This window comes from Maniola hyperantus, chromosome 8, assembly GCF_902806685.2.
Source record: "Maniola hyperantus chromosome 8, iAphHyp1.2, whole genome shotgun sequence".
Classification (NCBI taxonomy): Eukaryota; Metazoa; Arthropoda; class Insecta; order Lepidoptera; family Nymphalidae; genus Maniola; species Maniola hyperantus.
The window spans coordinates 4636474-4662584 of NC_048543.1; the positions used below are offsets into that span (position 1 = coordinate 4636474).

The 26111-nt window shown below is 38.3% G+C and overlaps 2 protein-coding genes and 1 long non-coding RNA gene across 4 annotated transcripts in view; 2 read left to right on the forward strand and 1 right to left on the reverse strand.

Moving 5' to 3' along the window:
* LOC117984287 (zinc finger protein draculin-like) overlaps nucleotides 1-26111 on the forward strand; it is a 321299-nt gene that overhangs the window by 168469 nt on the left and 126719 nt on the right. The window lies entirely within an intron of this gene.
* On the forward strand, nucleotides 1537-9208 carry LOC117984249 (uncharacterized). 2 transcript variants are annotated; one of them, XM_034970871.2, is made up of 4 exons: nucleotides 1537-1737; nucleotides 2463-2598; nucleotides 3034-3161; nucleotides 8354-9208. In XM_034970871.2, exons 1-4 carry the CDS (start codon nucleotides 1718-1720, stop codon nucleotides 8526-8528), a joined length of 459 nt encoding a protein of 152 aa, XP_034826762.1. In that variant the 5' UTR covers nucleotides 1537-1717; the 3' UTR covers nucleotides 8529-9208. The 2 variants fall into 2 exon arrangements, with proteins under 2 accessions (XP_034826762.1, XP_034826763.1); XM_034970872.2 differs by having other exon boundaries at nucleotides 1541-1796.
* Nucleotides 11166-14839, reverse strand: LOC138402695 (uncharacterized). The gene is made up of 4 exons (XR_011237043.1): nucleotides 13363-14839; nucleotides 12680-12871; nucleotides 11881-12072; nucleotides 11166-11327 (listed from the first exon to the last, which is right to left on the reverse strand). It is a non-coding gene; the product is annotated as an uncharacterized lncRNA (long non-coding RNA).

Here is a 26111-nt window from a genome sequence, read left to right on the forward strand (position 1 = left end):
ATTATATACTGTTGATTCCATATAGCTACCTGGCATTTCCCTTTGGTATAGAGTTAGGTTACATGCCAGGGACAGACATGCTACTTTTTATCCCAGAAAATCGAAGAGTGGGAAAATCCCATGGGATAATCATAGGCCCATCCGTTAGACCTATTTATATGAAATTGGGTACAGAGGTAGCTTGCGTCCCGGCAAAGAAAAGAGTTCCCACGGGATTTTTAAAAACGTAAATCCACGCGGGCGAAGTCGCGGGCATCTTCTAGTAGCAGATAATCTGCACCAGAGAGATCATCAAAACTAGTATTACGTACTTTATTCTTGATATTTCAACATTTCTAGAAATATGACGTAAGTTACTTGTTTCGCGAGAAGATAAGTAGGTGAGTAAATAGGAACCACGTGCGAGACATCAGCTTATCTGATAAAACGAGTTACGCCGGCATTGCATCTGCGTTACGGCTTCAACTTACCTTAGAGTATTTTAAAATGTAGACTTGAAAGTAGGCATACTACCTGACTACGATTATGAATAGGGTTTTGAACTGTAGTAATAAAATGATGTCATACTGTCATACATACATATGAAGGACTACTTTTGTTTCGGAAAATCAAAGAAAAACCTAAATCTACGTGGATTAAGTCACGGACATTATCAGTTATAAAATGAAATGAAAAGAAAATTTTACTATGAAGACGTGATCCTATAGGGTTCTTTTTTCCTTTGAGGTACCTACGGAATCCTAAAGATAAATTTATTTTCGAATTCGTATAAATTCAATCGAGTTTTCAACTCATCGTACTTTGAAGTTTAACTAATATCAAAACTGCAATTTTAACGACTTTGTTCAATCAATATTATATAGCTCAAATTCCTACCTATTGAACGTATTTTGTAACTCCATTTTTAAGCCCCACTTTTTCGTTTGAGCTAAACTTTTTCATTCGTGTCCGTTCCGTGTCCTATAAAGGAGGATATACGAATGCTTTAATAAAAAGCCGTTTTTATTTGTATTTGCTTTAAATGGTAATAAAACATCATAAAAATATAGAAACGTAACGTCCTGTCTATGAATTGCTATTGTAGGCAACTTTTAGATACATATACCTATCTAAAACATAAAGATATCATATTATACCTAAAGAGAACTTATATGTTGTATCTATACTTTGCATAGATTTTACTTTGGTCGGTTAAAACATATACTCTTTCAATATTACGAAGATTACGAGTCATTATCTGCTGTTTCTATATCTCATAAGACCTTCATCAGATCTTCACTCATCAGACATTTCTTGTTCTTCACGTTTATATTATGTACGACCACTCTAGGATAATCTATCGAATCATAGGTGTACAATATACATACGAGTACCAAGTACTAGTCGATTCGATAACCTTTTTAGAGTCAGTTAAAAATTGGAAAGGTCCAACCATAGGTTCCAACTGTCACTATTTTATATGTTACAAAACAAGAAGCGCTAATATTGTAGCTTTGCTCAAAAAATACTTTCTGCCGCCTGCTTATTCTCTAGAGGAAATCAAATTACAACTTGTTGCATAGGATTACCGAGACCACTTTCCTCTCCCCATAAGCGGTTCAAATTACGCGACCGTTTTAAATTTTCGCATCCCCGCTAGGGGTTTGAAGTTCTAAGTGACGTTTTGTAGCTGGTAACGTTATACGAAACGTGTAGTTAGTTGGGAGGATATGCAGAAATGCCTCATTTTCAAATTAGGTTTGTTTGTGTTGTGTTTGTGCTGTCCTGGGAATATGTGCTCGCGAAATGGGAATTAAGTGAGTGGAATTTTGTTTGACAGTTTGCATTATGAACATAGTTCATTTGTTTATTTGGGATCTACAGATTTTGGATTTGTTTTACGTTTTTTTATTATTAATTAAAACCTGATTTGGTCAATAGTGGACGGTCCTGCTGCTGCCATCAACCTTAATTAAGGGAAGTAAGGTGGATGATGAAGGCGAAGGACCGTGTGGGGTAGCGCGTTCTTTGGAAGGCCTCTTGTTGAGTAGTGTAATCAATCAGACTCATGATTAAAGACCTCTTTCCGTCTTCACCGTGCAAGTTCCGTTTGCTGCTGTCAATAGGTACATTGGCACGGCATGGTCACATGAGTAAATGATTAGTCTGTCTAGTGCAAAATGTTGCAGCGTTTTTCAACTATGTAGGCTTGCGCTCGACTATACAATCTCGTCTGATTGTACCTACCTAAATGATGATGCGTTAGGCCCTCTGGTAGATATTATACCTTATCGGCCAAGACACTCTGGGCGTGAAACCTAGATATTTATTTATTTATGATATTATGTATATTAAAATATTCTATAGAAATACCTATACCATCATCTAATCTTAGCAATAGCTAAGATTAGAAGCCGAGTCATGGATGGTAACTTTGTTTTACTTGGCGTCCTTTTCATAATAATTTTGCTTGTCTTTTACAGACTACTGATGGTTCTGGGCCTTTTGATAGGAGTGCTGTATGGGTTGCACCTCCTGGCACAGGATTATCAATCAATTACCGCGTCGAAGCTTCTGCGAATGCTATTTAAACGTGACCTTAGCTCTACCACGAATTACGTAAGTTTTAACACGTTCCCTGTCCTTTGCTGTGAACCATACTTGGTCACTCTAAAGTTCACAGGGCAGCTTGATCATGACTGACTGCTTCAAACTGAGACTAAATAGCTAACTACAATCTTCTTTTGATTGACATAATATAATGGGTGTCTTGTCAAATAGTTACAGCACAAAACAGACTGCTATTGAGTTTTGCTGTTGAATGCTCGAGAGGTAGATCAGTAGGTGGCGGCGACGTAAGCTGTGCGTTGATATAGTGGCTCACGTAGTTAATTGACAAAGTTAAAGATGAACGCAGTAAACTACCGGAGAAAAGAGATACAGATAGGGCCAAGGCTTGTGACGCCAAGGCTACAAGCTTTTGCAAGAATACAAAAACGAGCTTAAAATCCGCCCAATCTAGAAACGCCTTAACGCAAATGTATTATTTTACAGACGGCCACAGTAAGATGGGGAAAAATATTGCGCTATGATCCAATACAATGCGCGCGACTGTTCTATTGTGATCTGGGAGCACATTTGCCGGACAATGAACTACGACGAGGTTTCACCCACATGCTGGCGTAAGTATTGTGAAAAGGTACACTAAATAATTTATACGAAAGCACTGCATTCAACCGGGAAAATTGTTCTTGGTTCAGCTTTATTATTCATTTTCTTCGTCCCTTTGGGGAACTTTTATTAAATTTTTCGTAGTCCGCAGTAATGCAAACTTGACCAAGCTTAGTATTAAATGTACCTAGTACCTACCTGTAAAGTTAGCCCACCACATCTGCTTGAAAGCTAAGACTACGCTCTCACGTTCCCATACTTTACGACTAATGCTGGAGCCTGGACCGAATGCGGATTCTACAGAATGTCCAGTTCTGCTGACATTTGTTCTAAATTCTGAAACTGGACTTTGGCAGATTATGAACTGAATTTCAGTCGGAGTTCGGTTAATGTTCGCGTGTTTTTATAACGACGAAAGGTTTGTTCAAGTGTTTTTAGCGGACCTCTCACGCGCTAGTCTTTCACCCGCGAGCGAAGGTTTATGGCGTATTTTACCGTACTTTTTAGGTTTCCGTACGCGAACGGTGCCAATGGAACCCTATTACTAAGCCTCTACTGATCCTCCGTCCGTCAATCTGTCCGTCAGCGGGCTACATCTCGGGATCTACCTATTAAGGTAGAGAGTTGAAATTATTACAGAATGTGTATTGCCACTATAACAACAAAATTAATGATAATAATTTCAATAATATGGTCACCATGAAAATAATTTCTTGTATTTCTTGTTTGAGTCCGACTCGCATTCGACCGATTTTTGTAACAAACACACTGGATGAAACTATAAAGGTTTCTTGTTTTACTAAGTACGAATAAAAAAGTGCGTCATGCTGTGCGGTGTCGTTGAAAGAGTAAGCGGTTTATAGAAATAATTATCGCGCTCGGAGTCGTTACCGCATTTTATCGTATCGTGCGGTGGCTCGAACAAAACTCCCTGACAGTTTAGTCAATAACCAGTCCAGTCTAATTAATTCTTCCGGTTAGTAATTTCCCTCGTTTAAAACTTTATGGTCTTCGCACACTGGCAGACAGCAAGAGAGAGCGAAGACTGACAAAAAAATCCTTTGTGATGTCGCGAGCATTCGCCAGCTTACCAGAGCCTACCAGCGGATACCACCGAATGCCGCGGCATCTTCCGAGTAGCCGCCGCTCGCCGGGATTTGATTATTCCACTAGCGACTACGCAGTCGAAATGACTATTCAAACCTTTAAAAATTGTTGCGGGTTTAAAATTTCTTAGAGGTGGATTGAAGAAGAAGAACAGACTCGTACCAATAATATAAGAAAGATTACTAGAAGATTTTGGGTAAATCGTCTCTGGTTGGGGAGACGGCACATACTGGCGCAAAACGGGACATACTGCCGCTTCCTGCTGCGGTATCCTCCAGCGTGTTCGACGATGCTCAAGAGAAAATCCTCCTCTCTGCTGTCCCGTCCGCCAGTGTGCGAAGGCTTTTAGTCTTAATTAGATGTGTAGGTACAAATACTTACTTGTTGGTTTAAACCCTCGTCCCCATGTTATTAGAGAAACTTCGCCTACACAATAATACGTGACGACCCCCACTCGGACCTCACTTGAGACAACCCGGCCGCACTTCAATCACTTTATAAGACGGTAAGGTACACTTCCTTCATATAGGAGACTACTAATTAGTTACATGGAAAACAGTGTTCTATGTTCAACATTATCACTGAAAGTTTGTTCCAAGTTTTGTTACACGATTGTTTTGTACCCAACAAAAGGAGTGTAATATTTTTAGGGTTTATGTATGTATGACGTATGTATGTTAGTTTCTTTACTCACCATATCTTCTAAATATCTTATAACAGATTTGGATATATGGGGTATCGTAAGAATCCTTTTATCGTCCCGAGTGACACTGGCTATAAGTTTTTTGAACATAATTCAACATAGTGGCTGTATCACCATACATTTCAAATGTGTTTTTTTTTTCTACAGTTTTTGGCACGATAGTAGTATTTTTTAATTCTCTTCTTCTCGCGTCGGTCCCTCAATTTTAAGGACTATCACCCTTAGCGATGTTGCGATATTTTTCCCTGTTGGAAGCCGTACGGAAGGCATTGCAGAAGGGCATGACGAACGCTTCTCGTATATGGTCGGACCAACGCGCGTCTTGGGCTTCGTCCGCGGGGTCTCTTACCTCCGATCTTGCCAGCGATCAACAGTTTCTCTGACTTGTTAATAAGTTACTTTTTGATTGCGTTCTCATCTGGTCATAAGCGACGATGAATGTGATGCAGTCTAAAGAGTTTGCACCGCAATTTAAAAAATTTACAGGTCGTCAGGTTTGTGACGAACCTCGTAACTTGTTTCGAGAAAGTTCATCGAAGGAAAAATTTTTAAATTTTACTTTGCAAAAATGTTGAATTCTACGAACTACGGTCTTAAAAACTCGCTATTAAAAATGCGTCAAAATTCGTTAAAAAATTGAAAGTCATCAAATACAATAATTAGTTAAAACTTAAAAAATAGTTTAATTAAGTAGGTATATCGGATCTGACCGGTAATATATTGTTATTGGCTAGATTCGCAAATATGTCGGTAGGTATTCGTAGTTTCAAAGGTTTCAATAGATATTTTCCTAGTTTCCTAGATTACCTATTCAAGTAAAAATAAACGTTTATCCTTATATGAATACCGGTTCACATCCCACTTTCCATGTTACATCACAACACGTTCTACATAGGTGCATAAATTATAAGAACAAGAAAGGCAAGCAACACAAACTACTCTCATTTAAATATTAACTCATCAAACTCAATGAAATTTTATAGATACGTTCTAAAAACGAATGTCTGGTCTGTGTCTATGGTTTGCCAGACACGAGTCCAAGGATTTACATACTTAAATGTTTAAGCCCGTGTAATATTATTTTTAATAGAAATTAGAGAATATTTTTACGGAAATCTGGCAAACTACAGATTCAGATATCTATTAGTTTCATTCATCGATGTTTCATTAAATTTCATTGGTTGATATTCAAATGAGAACCAAACTACTTTTGTATGGAGAGCGCTAAGGAGCGCGCTAGAGAAATTTATCTCAAGTTACCGAGCTCGGATCTGCCAATATATCTAATAATAATAGTAAGACGTACCTACGCCTTATTTAATTCATATTATTTTGAATAAATTTCCACCCAAGGAGTATTAGGCTCGATATTTTATTAAAAATATTACTTAGGTATTGTCCGAACAAGTAATTTGTTTTTGTATAGTAAACTAATTGTACTAAGTACACAGTTAGATACTTGTTTTTTTAACGAGTATAATAAAAAATCTATAGTCTATCTAATTCACTAGGGGCCAGATTGGTCATTAATTTGCGCAATATAATAAAAATGAAATACCAACTCATGTTACAATAGTAGGTACCTACTATATGTTGAAAAAATTCAAACCACGAATATTCGAGTTGAAGATAAAATAATAAAACCTCGAGCAGATTGACAGCTCCCGTTCACCGCACCGCACATTTTTTGCAGGATAAAGGGGTTTGAGTATTCTAGTATAGAGCCTGGCCTATGTCTTAATTATCGTTTAGATAGATCAAAGTTGTACTGGTGGCTCCACCTGTACACGTTTGATAGTTTATATGTATATCTCGGAAACTTGACATTTTGGAAAATTTTGTGTGTGGAAAAGCTTGTTTGTATTGATGCCAGCTAATGATTGATACAGGTTTTATGTGTGCCGCTATTTTGGAAAAAAAGTAAAACGGCGGACTAATGGGTTGGCCGAAATCTTCAAAACAATTTATTTTAATTTTTATCCAGATACAAGTTAGACTTTTACTGCAATCTCAAGTAAGTGATTATGCAGTCTAAGATGGAAGCCAGCTAACCTGGAAGGTGTATGGCAGTTTTTATTAAACCCATACCCCTTTGTTTCTAAATGGCATCGTACCGTAACGCTAATAGCTACCTACATCTTTCCAAGTACATAGTAGTGCATACTTTGGTATCGATTATGTCTAACATTGGTTCTGTAGGTACACAGTTTTAAACGTGTCAACGGTATACGTTTATGTACCACTACGTTATTCAGTAAGATCCTACAAAAAAGTGTGCAGTGTTAATCTATGTGAAAAGAGTCACACAATGTACCTACGCGCGTACGCCTGTATGCTTTGTAAATTGTAATACAACTGTATGAAGCACGTCACGGCTCACGGATCACGGCGTGCGACTACAACAGCGCGGCCCTACCCCAATGTGCAAGTCTTCATACAGCGCCTTGTATTACCTGGAAGGTGCTATTAAAATATTTTGTGGTATTACTTAGATAAAGATCCTTATATATTTTATATAAAAGGAAAAGGTGACTGACTGACTGACTGACTGACTGACTGATTGACTGATCTATCAACGCACAGCTCAAACTACTGGACGGATCGGGCTGAAATTTGGCATGCAGATAGCTATTATGACGTAGGCATCCGCTAAGAAAGGATTTTTGAAAATTCAACTCCTAAGGGGGTTATATAGAGGTTTGAAATTTTGTAGTCCACGCGAACGAAGTCGCGAGCATAAGCTAGTATTTTATAATATTACAACTCTAAGAGTCACATTGGATTGGGTGTCGCGCGTCCCTACTTTCGTGTGTTCCAGCCTTTAAAGATTATGATATTTTGACCGTGCAAAATATAATAATTTACTGTTACCTACTTTGGCCGTTTATAATACAACAATAATACCTGCCTACTAGATAATGTACGCAATACGTTACGCGTAGATTTTGGTTTTTAAGGTTCCGTACCCGAAGAGTGCCAACGGGACTATTACTAAGCATCTGCAAGTCCGTCTGTCGGACCGTCCGTGCGTCCGTCAGCGGGCAAATTTTCACAGAAAGTGTATTTTTATTGCCGCCAAAATGCGATCAAAATGGCCGCCATGACAATTAAAAAAAAAGGGTTGGAATAAAAAGTTCGATATGTCCCCCTGCTACCGACGACGAGGGGACGAGCGGTTGAATTTTCAAAAACCCTTGGTTAGCGGTAGACATCCGCTAAGATAGGATTTTTGAAAATTCTACCGCTAAGCAGACCGAGATACAGACAAACACACTTTCGCATTTATAATATTATAAGTACTTTGAGTAATTTAATCAAAATTTTTGAGGTGTCCATTTTATTGCTCGCCAGCTTATATTCACTTGAACTAACTTTTGTCGGCATTTATTTCAGTCTAGATGCCAAAGATGAAGATAAGGCTGCGATGGAGGAATTCAAGACAGCGTACTTTCACGGCAGAGCGCTTCGCCGTAATCCTGAGCTATGCAGAGAGCAATACCCGACGTGTCCGCTTAAAGCTGCGCTTTTATTCGACTTGCTGCACTATTTGTTGCATAAAAAGCTTTGATAGTTTTTTATTATTACATGACAATTTTGAATTTACCGTTTGACTAATACTGGAATTTCCAAATAATTTTTAAATACATATCAAAAATTGCGGACCGGCAGGATTCGAACCCGCGTCTCCTGGGATCGCGCTCGACACTCTGAGCACTAAACTACGGTTCGCTTGCTGCCAGTGACGAAATCCGCGTGGACTCCACAAATTTCAAACCCCTATCTTACTCCCTTAGGTGTTGAATTTTCAAAAATACTTTCTTAGCGGATGTGTAGTGTGTACGTTATAATAGCTATCTGCATGCCTCAGCCCGATCCGTTCAGTAGTTTGAGTTGTGTGTTAGTATATCAGTCAGTCAGCCAGTCAGTCAGCTTTTCCTTTGATATATTTAGATAATAATTTGTAAAAGCACAAAATTCTTGCACTTGTCGGTGACAGATTCAGTGTCACTGTGACAAAAGCACATGCAAAATCTTGTAGAGCGTTGTCTCTGTCACTCATACCTATATTGTGTGTCTCAACGACAGTGACAATGCTCTACAAATCTGCTATCCCCTTCTAAATGTCGATGTACGAGTACATTACCGCGGCCGCGTACTGTATTTTATAAGTGAAGCTTTAGGTAGGTACATTATGTATAATATTGCATGTAGCTTTATGTATTTTACCAAAAATAAAATATTTTTAATTAAAAATATAACCTGTATTTCAGTCTGCAAAAGTTTGATTCCTGGTAATGAGAAAAGTTTGATTACTTTTAAACAAGCTATGCATCAAAAAATTCGTGAATATATTATTTTTATGGTAATGTAGTCAAAAGTGACGCGTATTATTCAATTATATTTTGTTTCGAATTTTAAAAACAAAATCGGAACACTTGTGGAAACACCTAGTTGTCTGTCTAATTTGTCCCTCACAAAGGGTTAAAATTAAACCAAAATAATAGTCATATTTGTTACAGAAACTAAAAAAAACTTGTAGAAGCATCACACGTCGTATAGGTAACTAACGGAACTGAAATCCATACCAATATTATAAATGCGAAAGTGTGTCTGTCTGTCTATCTGTCTGTCTGTCTGTCTGTCTGTCTGCTAGATTTTCACGGCTCAACCGTTCAACCGATTTTGACGTAATTATAATTTTTGCCCTACAATGACGTTGCTAAAGTAATCATCGACAGATTACACAATACACATAGGATCTGCATAGGATTGATTAATTATTAATTTCGACCGTCTTAACGGTACACAATATACCACACGGAGTGTGGATGTACCTTAGTATATCCACACTCCGTGTGGTATATTGTGTGGATGCACCTTTAGAAGATACGTGATCTACCAAGGAGATGGTTGACCCAATGATAAAAGTAATACAATTTTACAGGAAAACTCAGATATGTTAATCATAATATTCAACTGCGTCGATATTATGCCTAGTAAACAATACTATCAGTAGTAGTCCGCGACACGTTGAGATGGCAATCGGGGAGGGAACGCCCCACACACCTACACAGCCCCCGCGCTAACCCGGTACGGGCGAGCTCGGATGACGTATGGGTGTGTGGGGCGTCCCCCCCGCCTCATACCCCGATTGCCATCTGGCCTAATTGTGCTCCTTCATGGACAATTTTTTAAGCAATTATCGCTCGGCAACACGTATGGATCAATCTGGAGCAATCTGGGGCAATTATTTTGCATAACATTGCTGAAATTTTCAGGCTTTGTTGGGTATTGCACTAAATTGCCTTATGTGGTCGTGACGTCATATTGCCCGTGTAAGCGTACCTACCTTAAAATAGAAAGCATTTGATGCTTTTCAAATAAACCTTAATTCCACTTGTAATTTAAATCAGTTGACACTTTGACGTAACTTTACCGGAACCTGTTTGAAATTCCTGTGAAAATTCCTCACCGAACTTGAATTGGATGAATTGGACGCAATGTAGGCGTTGTTTCCCCGAATATCTACTTTTAACAGCTACGCTTAGTTATCTAAGTAGCTGACGCCTACGTTTCATCTGCATGGATTTAAGTTTTCAAAAATCCTGTTGGAATTTGCCGCTGCTGGGGCTTAAGCTGTACGATGATAACATAATCAGTCAGGTCTTGTATAATATCCCCGCGACTAAGTCCGCGTGGACTACACAAAGGACATTGCCCAAGTGACTATGGGACTCAGTATCGCTACCAAATAAGTTGTCCACTAATAAAATAGAGCTTAATTTTTAGGATAGTTTTATTACATTTAATTACACATTTAAAAAAAATCTAAACCACCGGATTCCGCAGAAATATGGTGAAGAACGACCTCCGAAATTAGAATTTTCGAAACTGTTAATTCGCTGCTAACTTACGTTTTACTGAAATATTTCTCTTTATTAAATATATTTTTAAAGAAATCTGTATTATAGAAGCCTCAATAGCTCAACAGTTAAAAGGTGTGGACTGAAATCCGAAGGGTCGCCGGTTCAAACCCCACCTGTCGCACTACTGTCGTACCTACTCAGGTGGCACTAGCTTGACGCTTTCGTCCTACGTCGGCAACGATGCGGCAGCATTCTATAGAACGCGACAGGTCAATATGACAATCGGGGTGACGTGCGGCTGTGCGGAGCGTCCCCAGCCTCATACCCTGATTGCCATCTTGACCTGTCGCATACTATGGGTGTCCGCTAGCTGCGCACTGGCATTGGTAGCACACATATAGGCACCGCGTCTAGCCGTGACGTGTAGAAGGCCTCGCGCTCACGTGGAACACCTAAGCCCGCAGCGATGCACGCGGCGTCATGCCACAGCGAGGCGTCACCTATACAGAATACATAACTATATGTTAAACATTGCTTTTAATCAGTTAATTAAGTGAATTGAATGATGATAAGATAGGTATACACACCTCTAACTTGTGTAAGTTATGTGTGTTTTAAGCAATTAAATATCACTTTCTTTAAAGGTGAAGGAAAACATCGTGAGGAAACCTGCATGCATTCACTATACTGTCCTGAAAGATGTGTGAAGTATGCCAATCAATCCACTTGGCCAGCATGGGAGACTATGGCCCTTCTCACTCTGTAAGGAGACCCATGCTCTGTAGCGAGCCGGTGATGGGTTGATCATGATGATGATTAAGTAATTACTAGTTACAAATCGAAATAACACACACAGAATACATAACTATATGTACAGATAATAAATTGCAACATGTACAGATAATAGTTCATACAGTACAGATTGAATGTACATAGTATAGGTACTATGACTGGTAAAATACAGGTATTTAAGCGGGTAACATATCTGCATATGCCACTTCATCTGTATAGGCTGTCTAATGGGTAAGTAGTACTTTTCATTATTATACATACCAAGTGTGCAGAAATCCAACGCAGAATAATATTTCTTTCCTCAGAGTCTGAAGGCTGTGCGAGGACGTAGAGATATGCCACATGCATAACTCGCACTCTGTGTCCAAATAAAGCAGCAGGTGCTAGCCCGGCTCGGAGAGCTTTTTGTGATGAACCAAAACACTCCATGCAAATGACATGTTCATGTGAAATCTGTCAAATCATATATTTACAATATTAGATAATTTCAAAAGCATTTGCAATTCTTCTTTGATCAGTTAATTGTTTTTAATCAGTTAATTAAGTGAATAATGATAAGATACAACGACTCACACAATCAACACAAACAAAGACACAACTCAACTGTTAGTTATGTGCGTTTTAAGCAATTAAATATCACTTTCTTTAAAGGTGAAGGAAAACATCGTGAGGAAACCTGCATGCATTCACTATACTGTCCTGAAAGATGTGTGAAGTATGCCAATCAATCCACTTGGCCAGCATGGGAGACTATGGCCCTTCTCACTCTGTAAGGAGACCCATGCTCTGTAGCGAGCCGGTGATGGGTTGATCATGATGATGATTAAGTAATTACTAGTTACAAATCGAAATAACACACACAGAATACATAACTATATGTACAGATAATAAATTGCAACATGTACAGATAATAGTTTATACAGTACAGATTGAATGTACATAGTATAGGTACTATGACTGGTAAAATACAGGTATTTAAGCGGGTAACATATCTGCATATGCCACTTCATCTGTATAGGCTGTCTAATGGGTAAGTAGTACTTTTCATTATTATACATACCAAGTGTGCAGAAATCCAACGCTGAATAATATTTCTTTCCTCAGAGTCTGAAGGCTGTGCGAGGACGTAGAGATATGCCACATGCATAACTCGCACTCTGTGTCCAAATAAAGCAGCAGGTGCTAGCCCGGCTCGGAGAGCTTTTTGTGATGAACCAAAACACTCCATGCAAATGACATGTTCATGTGAAATCTGTCAAATCATATATTTACAATATTAGATAATTTCAAAAGCATTTGCAATTCTTCTTTGATCAGTTAATTGTTTTTAATCAGTTAATTAAGTGAATAATGATAAGATACAACGACTCACACAATCAACACAAACAAAGACACAACTCAACTGTTAGTTATGTGCGTTTTAAGCAATTAAATATCACTTTCTTTAACGGTGAAGGAAAACATCGTGAGGAAACCTGTACGCTTGAGTTCTCCGTAATGTTCTCAAAAGGTGTTCTAACCACATTTCACGACAGTTAGGTTACTTCTAATAAAACGTCGAGGCTTCGACATCACGCAAATAGCTCTAATGTAGCCCTATTTTCCATGATTTACCGTTTTCACGTCACCTTAACCTATTATTTGACATATCGTCGATTCAGAATCAAGCCGAGAGCTTCCTCACTTTACTTCACTCTGCCCTAACACTCTTATAAACCAAATAATTATTTATTTATTACTTACCTACTGGTGCAGGTGAATTCCAAGATCCAAAAGTCGCAGTGGAGAGTCCCGGAAGGAATGGATGACGACATGATGGATTTTCCATAACATAATATGTGTATTATCTATGTCTACAACTAACTAGGCGTCTGTAGATTCCTAGATCACTTTGTCTAATTATTAAATAGTGATTAAACAAAAATTAAACAGCAGTAATAGTGTTCTGTGCTTTAGCTGAACAACCACAGAGAACGAATTAAAAACAAACAATTTATTTGACATTAGGGATGTCATATCGATCCGATATCGATTTTCAAAGAATCTATTTTTGTGACAAGAAAATCGATCTACGTTCCGATTTTTGCTTCTTTATTTTAGATTGAGTTCACGCAAACAGAGTAAAAAAGAAGCAATATAAAAATAGTAAACAACTACTAAAATAAAATAAGTACATATATTAAACATACTACACATGGGTAACATTGGTATAATATTATTTTAAAAAAGGGTTTTAGAATATGATTAGTAATTATTTGATGTCATTAAACAATTTACAGCATGTTTTACCTTTAATTCAATTGAACTATTTAATAATTAAAATATAGGTATCGAAAAAAATCGAAGATTTATTTTTGCGAAATAAATATTCCAGACCTCGGTTTTTTTTAATCCGTTCCTCAGATTTCGATTCGAATCGATCTAAAAATCGATCTTTTTTTTGAAGATTCACCATTTAGATTTGACATTCGACAACCTCTTGATTACGGTGAAATTACAGCTACAATGTCGCGATCGCAATCACCTATTTGTTGACGCTCACTATTTGCTACAATGCATTGCAATATGAATATAGTACCTACGCGACAGGTTGAAATGACAATCGGGAAGGGAACGCAACCCGCCCCCACCCCCCGTGTTTAATCGTTGCGTGCGAATGCGGGTGGGTGTGCGGGGCGTCCCCTCACCTCATACCCCGATTGCCATCTCAACCTGTCGCGGACTATAACATAATAATTCTATTACTATTGTAATAACGACAGGGGCTCGATTTTGTTTCGATTTTGTTAATTAATGTCCGCTACAATGTAACGATCTCAATCACTTCTGATTGGTTGAGGCGTGCTTACTGTTGCCTATAATGCATTTGCATTGTTGCAACAAGAATACCAAAAATTCAGCCAATCACAACAATTATTGCGATTGTAATAAGGATTGATGCATGAAAGTAATAATCGGAATCGCAAGACGTCATCATAATCGACCTAAGCTTATCGATTCCTTGATTCGCGTCACTACATGTTTTGCTAATGTCAGGAAAATGAACAAAACAACTACTTTTATTTCGGTCAGTTTCTAATTATACGGCTGTTTTTTTATTTCGTAACATTTTAAATGTTTTTTAAAATTAAAAACAGGAATTACTAATTTCACCATTTCGGTGTACAGCTATATCTATAGCGATACCAGTGGTGGGCAGTCTCCTTTCTAACCCCTATTTTATCCCCTTACGGGTTGAATTTTCAAAATTCCTTTCTTAGTGGACGTCTACGGCATAATAGTTATTGGCATGCCAAATTTCAGCCCGATCCCTCTAGTAGTTTGAGTTATGCGTTGATAGATCAGTCAGTCAGTCAGTCAGTCACCTTTTCATTTTATATAAATTGATTAGTTGACGACGCCTATGTCACTTGACCTTGGTTCTCCTGCGGATTTCCACAGTTCCTTCAGGAAAACTCCTAGCATAACCGTGTAACAAGCCGACGTTTCAGCGCCATAAGTGAGGAAGAGAAAGACATACTAATTTAAGGTAGAACGTCTGTAGGCATCGAATAGGCATCTTCTAGGTAAACGCTTTCGGCCATATCATCATTTTCCATCAGGTGTGATTGTGGTCAAGCGTTTCCCTATAATGAATTAAAAAGAAAAACATCTGTGCCACCACCCCAAGCGATCAGCTCAGCATAATGTCTTGCATTAAGTATATGCGTTAACATGCATAAAATGCAGGACGCTGATTTTCAGCTGTGACCCGAGAACATAGAACAATTGGCAACACAACAATAGCACCTGGAGCGCAATGCTACACCTCCGAGTATGCATGTTTTAACAAGGGCAGCCGACCGTGCGTTGTGAATTGTGATTAGTATTTACTGTGTGGCACGTACTACCTAATTACTGATTCCAATCCAGTTTGCTTGTTAACTTTGTAGCTATTAAATAAATGGTGTATCTACTTATATTTTTACCTACCGACGCGAGCTTTTTGAGTCTCCTTGGGGGAATTTTCTCGTTTTTCTCTCCGTCTATTTGGAATACACTACCTAAAGAATATAATATTTGTAGTAGTTACCTACTTGTAATTCACAAAATATTAAAAATTAACGTTACTAAAACTTATTGCTCTAAGTCGAAAATGCAAAACATTAAGATTTAAAAGTTTTGTTAATTTTTTGGTAGTTTATTATCTCATTAGGATCAAATTAAGACAATTGTTAAAAACGGTAAAATACCCTATTATGGTTTATAATGTTAGTATAAGCCGGCCGAAATATCTGCGAACCGTACTTACCTGACGTCATGCAGCGCGCTCGCGTTGGCAGTTGGCACCGGTACTGGATAGACGAATACGGGCGAGTTGCCGGGAAGCGCGAGGGGAAGCACATTCCAACGAGGTGTCTAGATATTTCCGCCACGTAATATGGATATATTTAGCGCGCGCTTGAGTTCATAGAAAAAATTATAAAGGTCAATAACTATCCCTATCACAAATTCATTAGATTTTTGATCGGTTCGCGCAACTCGTACCGGTCTAGTAGGTATAGTCCGTGACAGGTCCAGATGGATGGTATAAAGCGCGGAACGCCCCACCCGCGCTATCCCGCACTGGTTTAGTGCGGGGGCTGTGTGGGTGTGCGGGGCGTTCTCGACCCGATTGCCATTTTTAACCTTTCGCATACTATAAGTACGCAAACAAAGAACTTGAAAACTTTCTAGCTAAACGCAAAATAACACTGGGCGTTGCGTATTAAGGTAGAATAATCAAGATAAATCGTGCTAATCCTCACAGGAACGTTGGTTTAGGACTGCCAGTAAACTTCTTAGAGGCTTAACGTGGAAAGTCTACGGGATGAACGAAATCTTTGTGTTGTCCTTCCTTGTACCTACTTAAGCTCTAAACAGCTTTCATACAGAAGTATAAAGGCATCTACATTGAGTTTAATTTTGTTGTTCTGTAAACAATTTGTTTCAATAATCTTTAAGAGAAATCTGTTGCTTATAAAAGAAGTTTAATAGGTTATATGTAATTACAGATATGGTAATTAGATTTTACTTCATAATTTAAAAATAAATTTTTAAAAAAATATCTGTATAGTAAGTATATAAAAGGAAAAGTTGACTGACTGATCTCAAACTACTGGACGGATCGGGCAGAAAAGCACGCAGATAGCTATTATGATGTAGATTTCCGCTAAGAAAGGATTTTTTCATCCCATTTATTCGAAAAGGACGACTTGGTTCGCCTTTAAGTGCACCCAAAGGTGGTGTTTGCGGCGCACTTATAATTAAGTGCGAATAAAAGATAATTCTTTTATCGCGTCGCACTTATTTATAAGTGCGGCTCAATTATCTTTGCCGCGCCCTTTTTGAATTTCGAACATCGACGAATAAAGACTGGCTGGTACGACGGACCATAGACGCGCCGCCAGCTGAATTTTCCAGCCAATTTCTATTCCTAATAAAACTGTAACAATAAATTTTCAGAGTTGCGAAAATGTCTCAAATGTAAATATAAGTTTTTTTAGTTGTTTCATTATTAGATTAATTTTAATTTAGTTGTCTATGTTTTATTTAATAATAATATTACAATAAAAGTAGAGTGTATCACTCGGGCGCAATATATTTTTGGCTCGGGCGACGTACTTTGAATCCCTCACTACGCTCTGGATTCAAAAAAGCACCCTCGCCGTAAAAATATTATTTTGCTCCCTTATGATACAATCTACTATTAAAAATCCAATCCCTAAGGGGGTAAAATAGGGGTTTTGAAGTGTAGTCAACGTGGACGAAGTTGCAGGAATAAGCTAGTGTAATAATATATCCTCTTGCATTCGTAGTTTTGTGCCGGTTTAGCAACGATATATTAAATTAAAGCAATTTATAAGGCGGCTGAACAGCGCCCTTGCACATCTGCCCGCAATGCGATAGGATAGAGTATATAGACTACAGTGCCTTGTGTGACACAATAGAATAGAATAGAAATATTTTTTACTAACTGACGGTCGCGACTTCGTCCGGGTGGATTTAGGTAAAAACCTAATTAAATTTTAATTTAAAAAAAAAAACCCCGTGGTTTTCCCTATGAAGCCTATGTCTCTCTAGGTCTTTGACTACACCAGTGCAAAAACTCATGTCAATTGCGTTGCTTCATTGCGACGTAATTGAAGGACAAACTAACAAACCAATAAACCAACAAACAAACACACTTTTGCATTTATAATAAGGGTACCTACTGATACTGATAATAAGGGTACTGATTCAACCAAACTTTTACAAGTAGGTAATTTTGTATCGTCAAATGCATCTTCCTCTGGTTCGGAATGCTGATGCTATTCACATATTTTTAATGTTCCTTCCAAATGGGCAAAACTGATAAACTAATAGTAGGCAAGGCATTGGGGTAATTCCGTAGGGGTCCTTTCCGCCAAAATTAATTTTATCACTCAATCTGTTACCAACATTTCATCAATGAACGCAACGTTATATTTCACCGAAAAATGTTTGGGATTTTTTGCTATTGTTAGTAATTTACCGACAGATTACTAATTATTGACCTTACTAATTATTATTAATCTGACTGACAGCTCTTAGGTTTTGCGGTCATTTTTGCGACAGTCACTGCGATCATGCGATGACTGGTTTGCACGCCAAATATGTGGATACTCCATAATGATGACGCAGAACCTATCGTTTAATGGAAACCATACATCTCGGTATCAGTCTCGGTATCTGTCGTTAGAGACATTTTAATCTATTCTAGCCTTAAAGGCTCTACCTCTAAAATATGAAGATCAGTATGAAAAAAGATATAATGAGAATCCTAGAATTCGGAGAAAAGCTTCGGCTTGAAATGTTTACAATTTCATATTTGTGTTTATACAATTTAAAGTTATTCTCAAAGCTAAACATAAAAGTTAATTACCTTTAGGTAATTACCCACGTTCGATGCTGCATGACAGATCTGTTTCTCATTTACTGTAAAGTTTATTTTGAAAATATTGGACTCATTATAAAAGCCACTTTCTTTATAACATTTTTTTATATTATGTCATGTTTGAACTTCGGAATGTAGTATTGTTTATCCAAACTGTGTTTCTTAGACAAAAATCACAAACAAAATTTAAGTTGAAGTGGAAAGACTTGAAGAGATCTCCCCTGCGGTGAGCTCTTAATGCTCTTTTATTTGGGAGGTTCCAGCAAGAGTATAAATTCTAAATTGTCTCCGCGCTGGACTCGTGGATGGATGCATCGCGTGAGGGCGTGATCGCCTCCTAGCCGGGACATCTCTGACTCAGAATCAAACAATAGTAGAATTTTGCAGATGAATCAGTTCAGAGACAGGCGCCGTCTGGTCGCGTATCTCGAATTGCAGAAACGTATAGGGGCTAGACAGCACCAGTATAAATAGACATACTGAGTGTGGAAATCCCTACTTTCAATACTTATGTTATAAGATCGATGCAAGGTTCTATGTAGGCTGGGCAAGTTTGGTTACTCATATGACTGATGTCTTTACTGTTTGATAAATAATAAAACAGATTTAAATAGGTCCTCACGCATTTATGATCTAGTTTTATTTAGCTTCAACGTCTGAAGATTTTATTTATCAACTAGATGATGCCCGCGACTTCGTCCGCGTGAATTTAGGTTTTTAAAAATCCTGTGGGAAGTCTTCAATTTTACGGGATAAAAAGTGGCCTATGTCCTTCCCCGGGATGCAAGCTATCCCTGTACTAAATTTCGTCAAAGTCGGTTAAACAGTTGAGCCGTGAAAAGCTAGCTGACAGAGAGACAGACAGACAGACACACTTTCGCATAATATTTGTAACGTCAACATCATAACCAAGTATGAAGTTTGGATCATCGTCAAAAATCTTAATCTAATCTAATCTTAAGTCAATGTATATAAAGTCTAATTTTTATATTTTCTTCGGAATAGTAGCTATTGGAAAGCACTTCATGCATTGCCAGACGCCCTTAAAGTTTAAAAGTATAAGGGTGTCTGGCAGGTGGTTTCGTTGGTTTGGTTTCTTCACGGCATCGTACCGGAACGCTAAATTGTTTGGCGGCACGGCTTTGCTGGTGTGGTGGTAAGTAGCAACGTTACCGTTAGCGTTGCTTGTCAAAAATTACATATTCTAGTTGCAGATAGGTATCTACCTTCACATAATATTATAAAATCCCAAGAATAGTATTTAACATAAAAAGTAGTGTCATCTTTCTCGCAATTTGTCTGGTTTGTACTCTCTATGTTACTACACAGAAAAGTAAAATAACACATCAACATCGAGAGGTAAGTAATCAATGTTCGATATAATATTTTCGCGTATTCGAGTCGATTGCTTATTTTCCCAGCAGAATCGGTTATTCCGGTAAGACCAGACTATAAAACGATTGCGTTGGACTGCGACACAAACAAATCTAATAACAGATACAGTCCGCGACAGGTCGAGATGGCAATCGGGGTATGAGGCCGGGGAACGCCCGGCATACCCGCACGTCACCCGCGCTCGCTTGCACCAGGTTAGCGCAGAGGCTGTGCGGGTGTGCGGGGCGTTCCCTCCCCAATTGACATCTCGAGTAATTTCGACCTGTCGCGTACTGTAGATGCCATTGTGGGAACAATAATTAATTGAGAGATACTATTACCAGGAATAACATTTGAAAATATTTTGTCTATATTCGAATCTACATCGTTAATAAATATCGACATTGTAGATAAAATAATATGTCTACAAAAGGCACCCATTATAAAGTAAATCTACAAGGCTACATGTCAATAAATAAAATCTGTTAATAGATGTTGTATCAATATTATCATATGAAGAACGCGAAATTATTAAGTTTTATTTTTCACTAAAACGAATTTAAACAATTGAACGTAAAAATTACAGATCGAAAATATCATCTAAACCACCGCAACGAGGCAGGGTGCCCAGAACGCTGGCAGCGTACCTCGTTGAATGGCCAGACTAATATGCTGACCGAGGTAACTGCCAGCCCTCCGGTCCCCCGTGGATTCCGCGAGACGGGATGAAAGGTCCTTAAAAAAGGATCTAGCATCCTCACCCCACGAACCCATGGTCTCCACTTCAAAAGGCACAAATATGAAACTATTTTATCATATTATAATCAGAAAAATCTACGCTAAAGTAGAAAAACATATGGGTTTGAGTTAGCACTAGACTAATGTAAGCATAATAATTTATACTGATATGCCTGTGTTTCATGATAATGTACGGGTATGTAAACTCGCAAACTTGTATAAGTTCAACATTGATAAACCTCAAGAGATTACTTACTACCAAGCACCAGTGATGTGAGAGGTCGTGGAAAATTTTAAGAAGATGCTTGATAAACGCAGAAAGTTTATAAGCTGGTTATTTCGGGTCGCTTCATTTTCCTGTCATATCAAACATGCTTAGTCTGACGAACATACGCTCCTTTTTTTTATTATTTGTTATAGGCGCACGCTTGACCACGATCACACCTGATGGGAAGTGATGATGTGGCATAAGATGGGACGCGTTTGCCTAGAAGGTGCCTATGCTCCTGTAGCATAGGCACTGTAGTAAAGATAACAACACCAAAAAAAACAGGTGCTGTAAATTTTAAAATTTTCAGTACCTTTTCTGGCACTTTTCCAAAAAAAAATATTTAAACATGTCCGCTAGGTACATTTTAAGTTTCGCCTGATAGTATGTTTCATATTTATAATGATACACTTTTAAATATACAAATATCAGTTTTTTTCCACACTTATAGGATTAAACTCTCAGACTGAAATTAATAATTTAATTATTGTTTTTAATGCCAAGAATGATGCCATGTTTTTAATGAATCGAAGAAGAATTGAATCGTTCTTGATTCGATATACACAGACGTATCACTTATATAGCTGTGGTAGCCTAGGGGTTAGGATGTCGGCCTTCCAATCGGAGGTCGGGGGTTCGATCCCGGGCACGCACCTCTTACTTTTCGGAATTATGTGCGTTTTTAAGTAATTAAAATATCACTTGCTTTAACGGTGAAGGAAAACATCGTGAGAAAACCTGCATGCCTGAGAGTTCTCCATAATGCTCTCAAAGGTGTGTGAAGTCTGCCTATCCACACTTGCCAAGTACCAGTGTGGTAAACTATGGCAAAACCCTTGTCACTCTGAGAGAAGACCCGTGCTCTGTAGTGAGCCGGCGATGGGTTGATCATGATGAAGATCACTTACATAGAGACAGACAGTCTACTTTTTGTACATACCGCAAAACACAAATTTGAAAAACATGTACACTATTTTATATTCTACGCAGTCACGCAACGGATAGTTTTACATATTTAAAAGAACAAATTTTAAATCATTTTCACCACAAGTAGGTAATTCCCACCCCCAGGGTCACAAATGCAAAGGTACCATATCAAACTATAATCAAGCACCTGCTGAAAAATTAACGCGGCCTTCGGCCCTCGGACCACCCTACCAAAACTCGTAACTTGTTGATTATGTAATTTCAGAATACTGCTGTAATAATAGCTCTTTGTTCAAAGATAATTATAATGTAAATGATGATGATATTTTGTATTCCTCTATAAAATATAGCCGTCTAAAGTATTTTTGCTGGTAAGTCGTAATTTAATGTAAGAGTCGATTAATTATCAAATACAGTAGTAGGTATACATTTGTAGGTCTAACATTCTTATTTAAATTGAATGGTTATATATAGATCTAATCCTTACTAATATTGTAAATGCGAAAGTGTATCAGTCTCTCTGTCCGTCTCTGCTTGCCTTTCACGGCCCTTCCGTTCAACTGATTTTGACGAAATTTGGTACAGCGATAGCTTGCATCCCGGGGAAGAAAATAGGCTACCTACTTTTTTATCCCGGAAAGCCAAGTAATTTCCACGGGGTTTTTAAAAACCTAAATCCACGCGGATGAAGTCGTGGGCATCACCTAGTACTAAAATAATTACCTATTATTGTTAATTTTTAATACCTGAAATAAATATCTCTATCTATTTAAACGACATTTTATGTTAATAAATAGGAAGAAGCTCTAAAATATCAAAGCGGCTTGCACAAAATATTCACACCCCTAGAACTAAGAGAATTTAATTTTAATACAACTTACTTTTATTACTGCGGTGGTACGTATCGTATACTTTGTTCTTCTACTCGTACTTGTCTGTACTTTTTAACCCGACTGCTGCAAAGCCCAAAGGGAGGGTTAAGTGTTTGACCTGTTTATGTGTATGTACGTTCGTCCCTGTCTCGTCGTAACTTCTCAACGGCTTAACCAATTTTTAGAAATGATATTACGTCATTTATAAAAATGGCGGGTCACACTGCATCTTTTTCAGACAGCACATTAAAATGCACAAAATCCGCAATTTTGATTTTTTAGGAATTTTTACCCAGTGACACTCACGCCATCAAGACGTATGACGCATCGTTTATCAAAATCGGTTGAACCGTTGAGTAGTTACGAGCGGAAATAGGAACGGACATACATACATACATGTCAAACACATGCCTACCTAACCCTCCTTTTGGATTTCGCCGCAGTCGGGTAAAACAACAATATTAAACTAACATCGTGTGGCCTCGTAAATCATTTTGGCAAAGAAGTCAATCATCAAGAATGTAATTTATTTTTAAGGTTCCGTACCTCAAAAGGAAAAATGGAACCCTTATTGGATCACTTTGTTGTCTATTTGTCGGTCTGTCAAAAAACCTACAGGGTACTTACCGTTGACCTAGAATCATGAAATTTCGTTGGTAGGTGGGTCTTATAGCTGGTATTAGGGGAGAAATCTGAAAACCGTTAATTTGTGGTTACATCACATTAGTATTTTCAATTTTCGAAGTAAGATAACTATATTAAGTGGGGTATAATATGAAAGAGCTTCACTTGTGCATTCCAAAACAGATTTTTATTTATTTTTATGCATCGTTTTTGAGTTATCGTGCAAAATGTTGAAAAAATACGACTGTAGTAGTGGAACCCTCGTTGCGCGAGCCTGACTCGCACTTGGCCGGTTTTTTTTGTCTAATTTAGAAAGCTCGTTGCGCAGAAATTAAATCTCCGGCTTTTGATCACTGATGTTTTACATTACGAATATAATTTTGCTAAAACTTGAATAATTTTATTATTTTAGGTAAACTCTTCGCTCTTTATTCAAAATAGGGGTTTCTTATTTATATTCGTATAAGTTCTCATTGGTATTCTGTGGTATTCCTCGGCAGGGACGTGATAGTTTAAACTAATCGTGAAAGTGTGTCTGTCTGTCTGTCTGTCTGCCTGCCAGTCTTTCACGGCCCATCCGTTTTACCGATTTTGACGAAATTTGGTACTTACAGAAATAGCTTGCATCCCGGGAATGGACATAGGCTACTTTTTATCCCGGAAAATTAAAGCATTCCCATGGGATTTTTAAAAACCTAAATCCAAGCGGACGAAGTCGCGGGCATCATCTAGTCTTCTATAAACAACAATAAGTTAATGGAAATTTTTAAGCACTATTAGGGCAACGGCGTCTAATTTTAATCATGATCATTGATGCGTGCCTATAAATTCAAATATCAGACTAACGATTATGGATCTTCAACCAAATGTAGGACAGGCCGTAATGTCCGCATAAAGTATGATAAATCGCCCCTGTTATCTTACCTACGTACGATTCAATACCCTTTGGATTTGAGCAGGCTTTTTCAAACGAATTTCTGTAATCTGTGGTTTTAAAACAAACAGCCACACTTAGAGTCGCTAATCGTTACTTAAGATTGAGTTAAAACGAGACAGATTTATGTGAGAGATAATAGCTCTGGCAACTCTGAGTACGGCTGAAAGAGTATTTATTTTGCTAAAGTTGGTCTAAATGTAACTATTTCAGTTACAGTTTACACTCAGGGATTTTTACACTTAATTACTGAGTCTTCAAGCCTCTACAACTTATTCCTGTAAATCAAAATATTCCAAATGGCTTCAATAAAGTACCTAACTAGTTTGTATTAAAGCTTACATACACGCACGCAGACTCACACAGTACCACTTAGTAGGTTTTTAGACCTATGAGAGTCACTGTGTACTTTTTATCCCAGAAAATCAAAGAGTTCGAACGGGAGTTTAAAAAAACTAAATCGACTTGAATGAAGTCGTGAGTATCAGCTAATTGTTTACATAAATATTAACTTGTTCCAAGCTGATACTTAGGCTTATAATATTTCTTTAGGTGGGAGTGATTTTTGGTGTGAGTTGCTCTTAGTCACAGAGTGAAGATGAAAGTGAATACTTAATAGAAGGTGTCCGTCTTACTATAAGGCCAGGCCGCACCAGACCGGCGATCGCGACGCGACGCGACGGCGACAACGCAGCAACAAACGTTCACAAACAAGATGGCCGCACCGCCGCGCCGACATGTGAAATTTATTCGATTAGGTATATCTTGCGACTTTTTCAAATGTACTACAGCTAACATGAGTGTCCGCACTGAATATATTGTTTCGGCGATTAGCAGGGCCGTCTTTACCCGGGGGTTCAAGGGGTGCGGTGCACCCGGGCGCAGAGTCCTAGGGGGCGCAAGCCGACCGCCCATAAATTGACCTGCCTACCTAGCTAGATTTGATTTCGGGCGGTGCCGAAAGGGTAACAAATGTAATATGCCTTCAATGGGAAATATTGTGAAAAATTTCGCGCTCGCTTCGCTCGCGCTTTATCGATTTATAAATTTGATTTGGTTTGATTTTCGAGGGTGCCGAAAAGGACACAAATATGCATTTCCCTTGAGCGATATTTAAAAAAAATTCGCGCTCGTTTTGCTCGCGCTTTCTAAGGTTTTGAGTACCTAGATTTTACTTATTTTCTGTCATTTTTCCATTTAAATATAAATTTATTTCGCGCTTGCTTCGCTCGCGGTTGTAACTAATGTGCGCGACAGGTTGAAATGGCAATCGGGGTGGGGACGCTGCGCACGGCACACACCTGCATAGCCCCCGCGCTAGCCCGGTACGAGATAGCACCGGTGACGTGCGGGTGTGCCGGGCATCCCCCTGCCTCATTTCCCAATTGCCAGCTCGACCTGTCGCGTACTATATGTGTACTGGTAATTGTTATATACTTTTAATACTCGGATACTGAAAAATTTTTGGATATTCTAGTGTAACCCCAATTGTACACAAACATATACAAAGACACTCACATATGCACACTTATACGTGCTCATTCACTTACACCCCCACACACACGCACTCACGCACACACAAACACACACACACACACACACACACACACACACAGATAACATGGACTTCCACGCACATAATATTTTCTTTAGCTCTTTAGTTTAGTTAGTATGTTAGTTAGTATGTAGTTAGCTTTGTACTCACCGAGCTGGAGGCCCTGTTTTCCGAGACACAGTTTCTACTAGTTCGGAAAACAGGTGCACAGTATTGTTTTAGTAAGAATTTTATAATAATTAGTTTTAAGGTACCTACGTGTCAAT

Coding starts and splice junctions, on each gene's coding strand:
- LOC117984249 (XM_034970871.2), top strand. CDS start 1,718: ATGCCTCATTTTCAAATTAG. Junction 2,599..3,033: donor TTAGCTCTACCACGAATTAC/GTAAGTTTTAAC, acceptor ATTATTTTACAG/ACGGCCACAGTAAGATGGGG. Junction 3,162..8,353: donor GGTTTCACCCACATGCTGGC/GTAAGTATTGTG, acceptor CATTTATTTCAG/TCTAGATGCCAAAGATGAAG.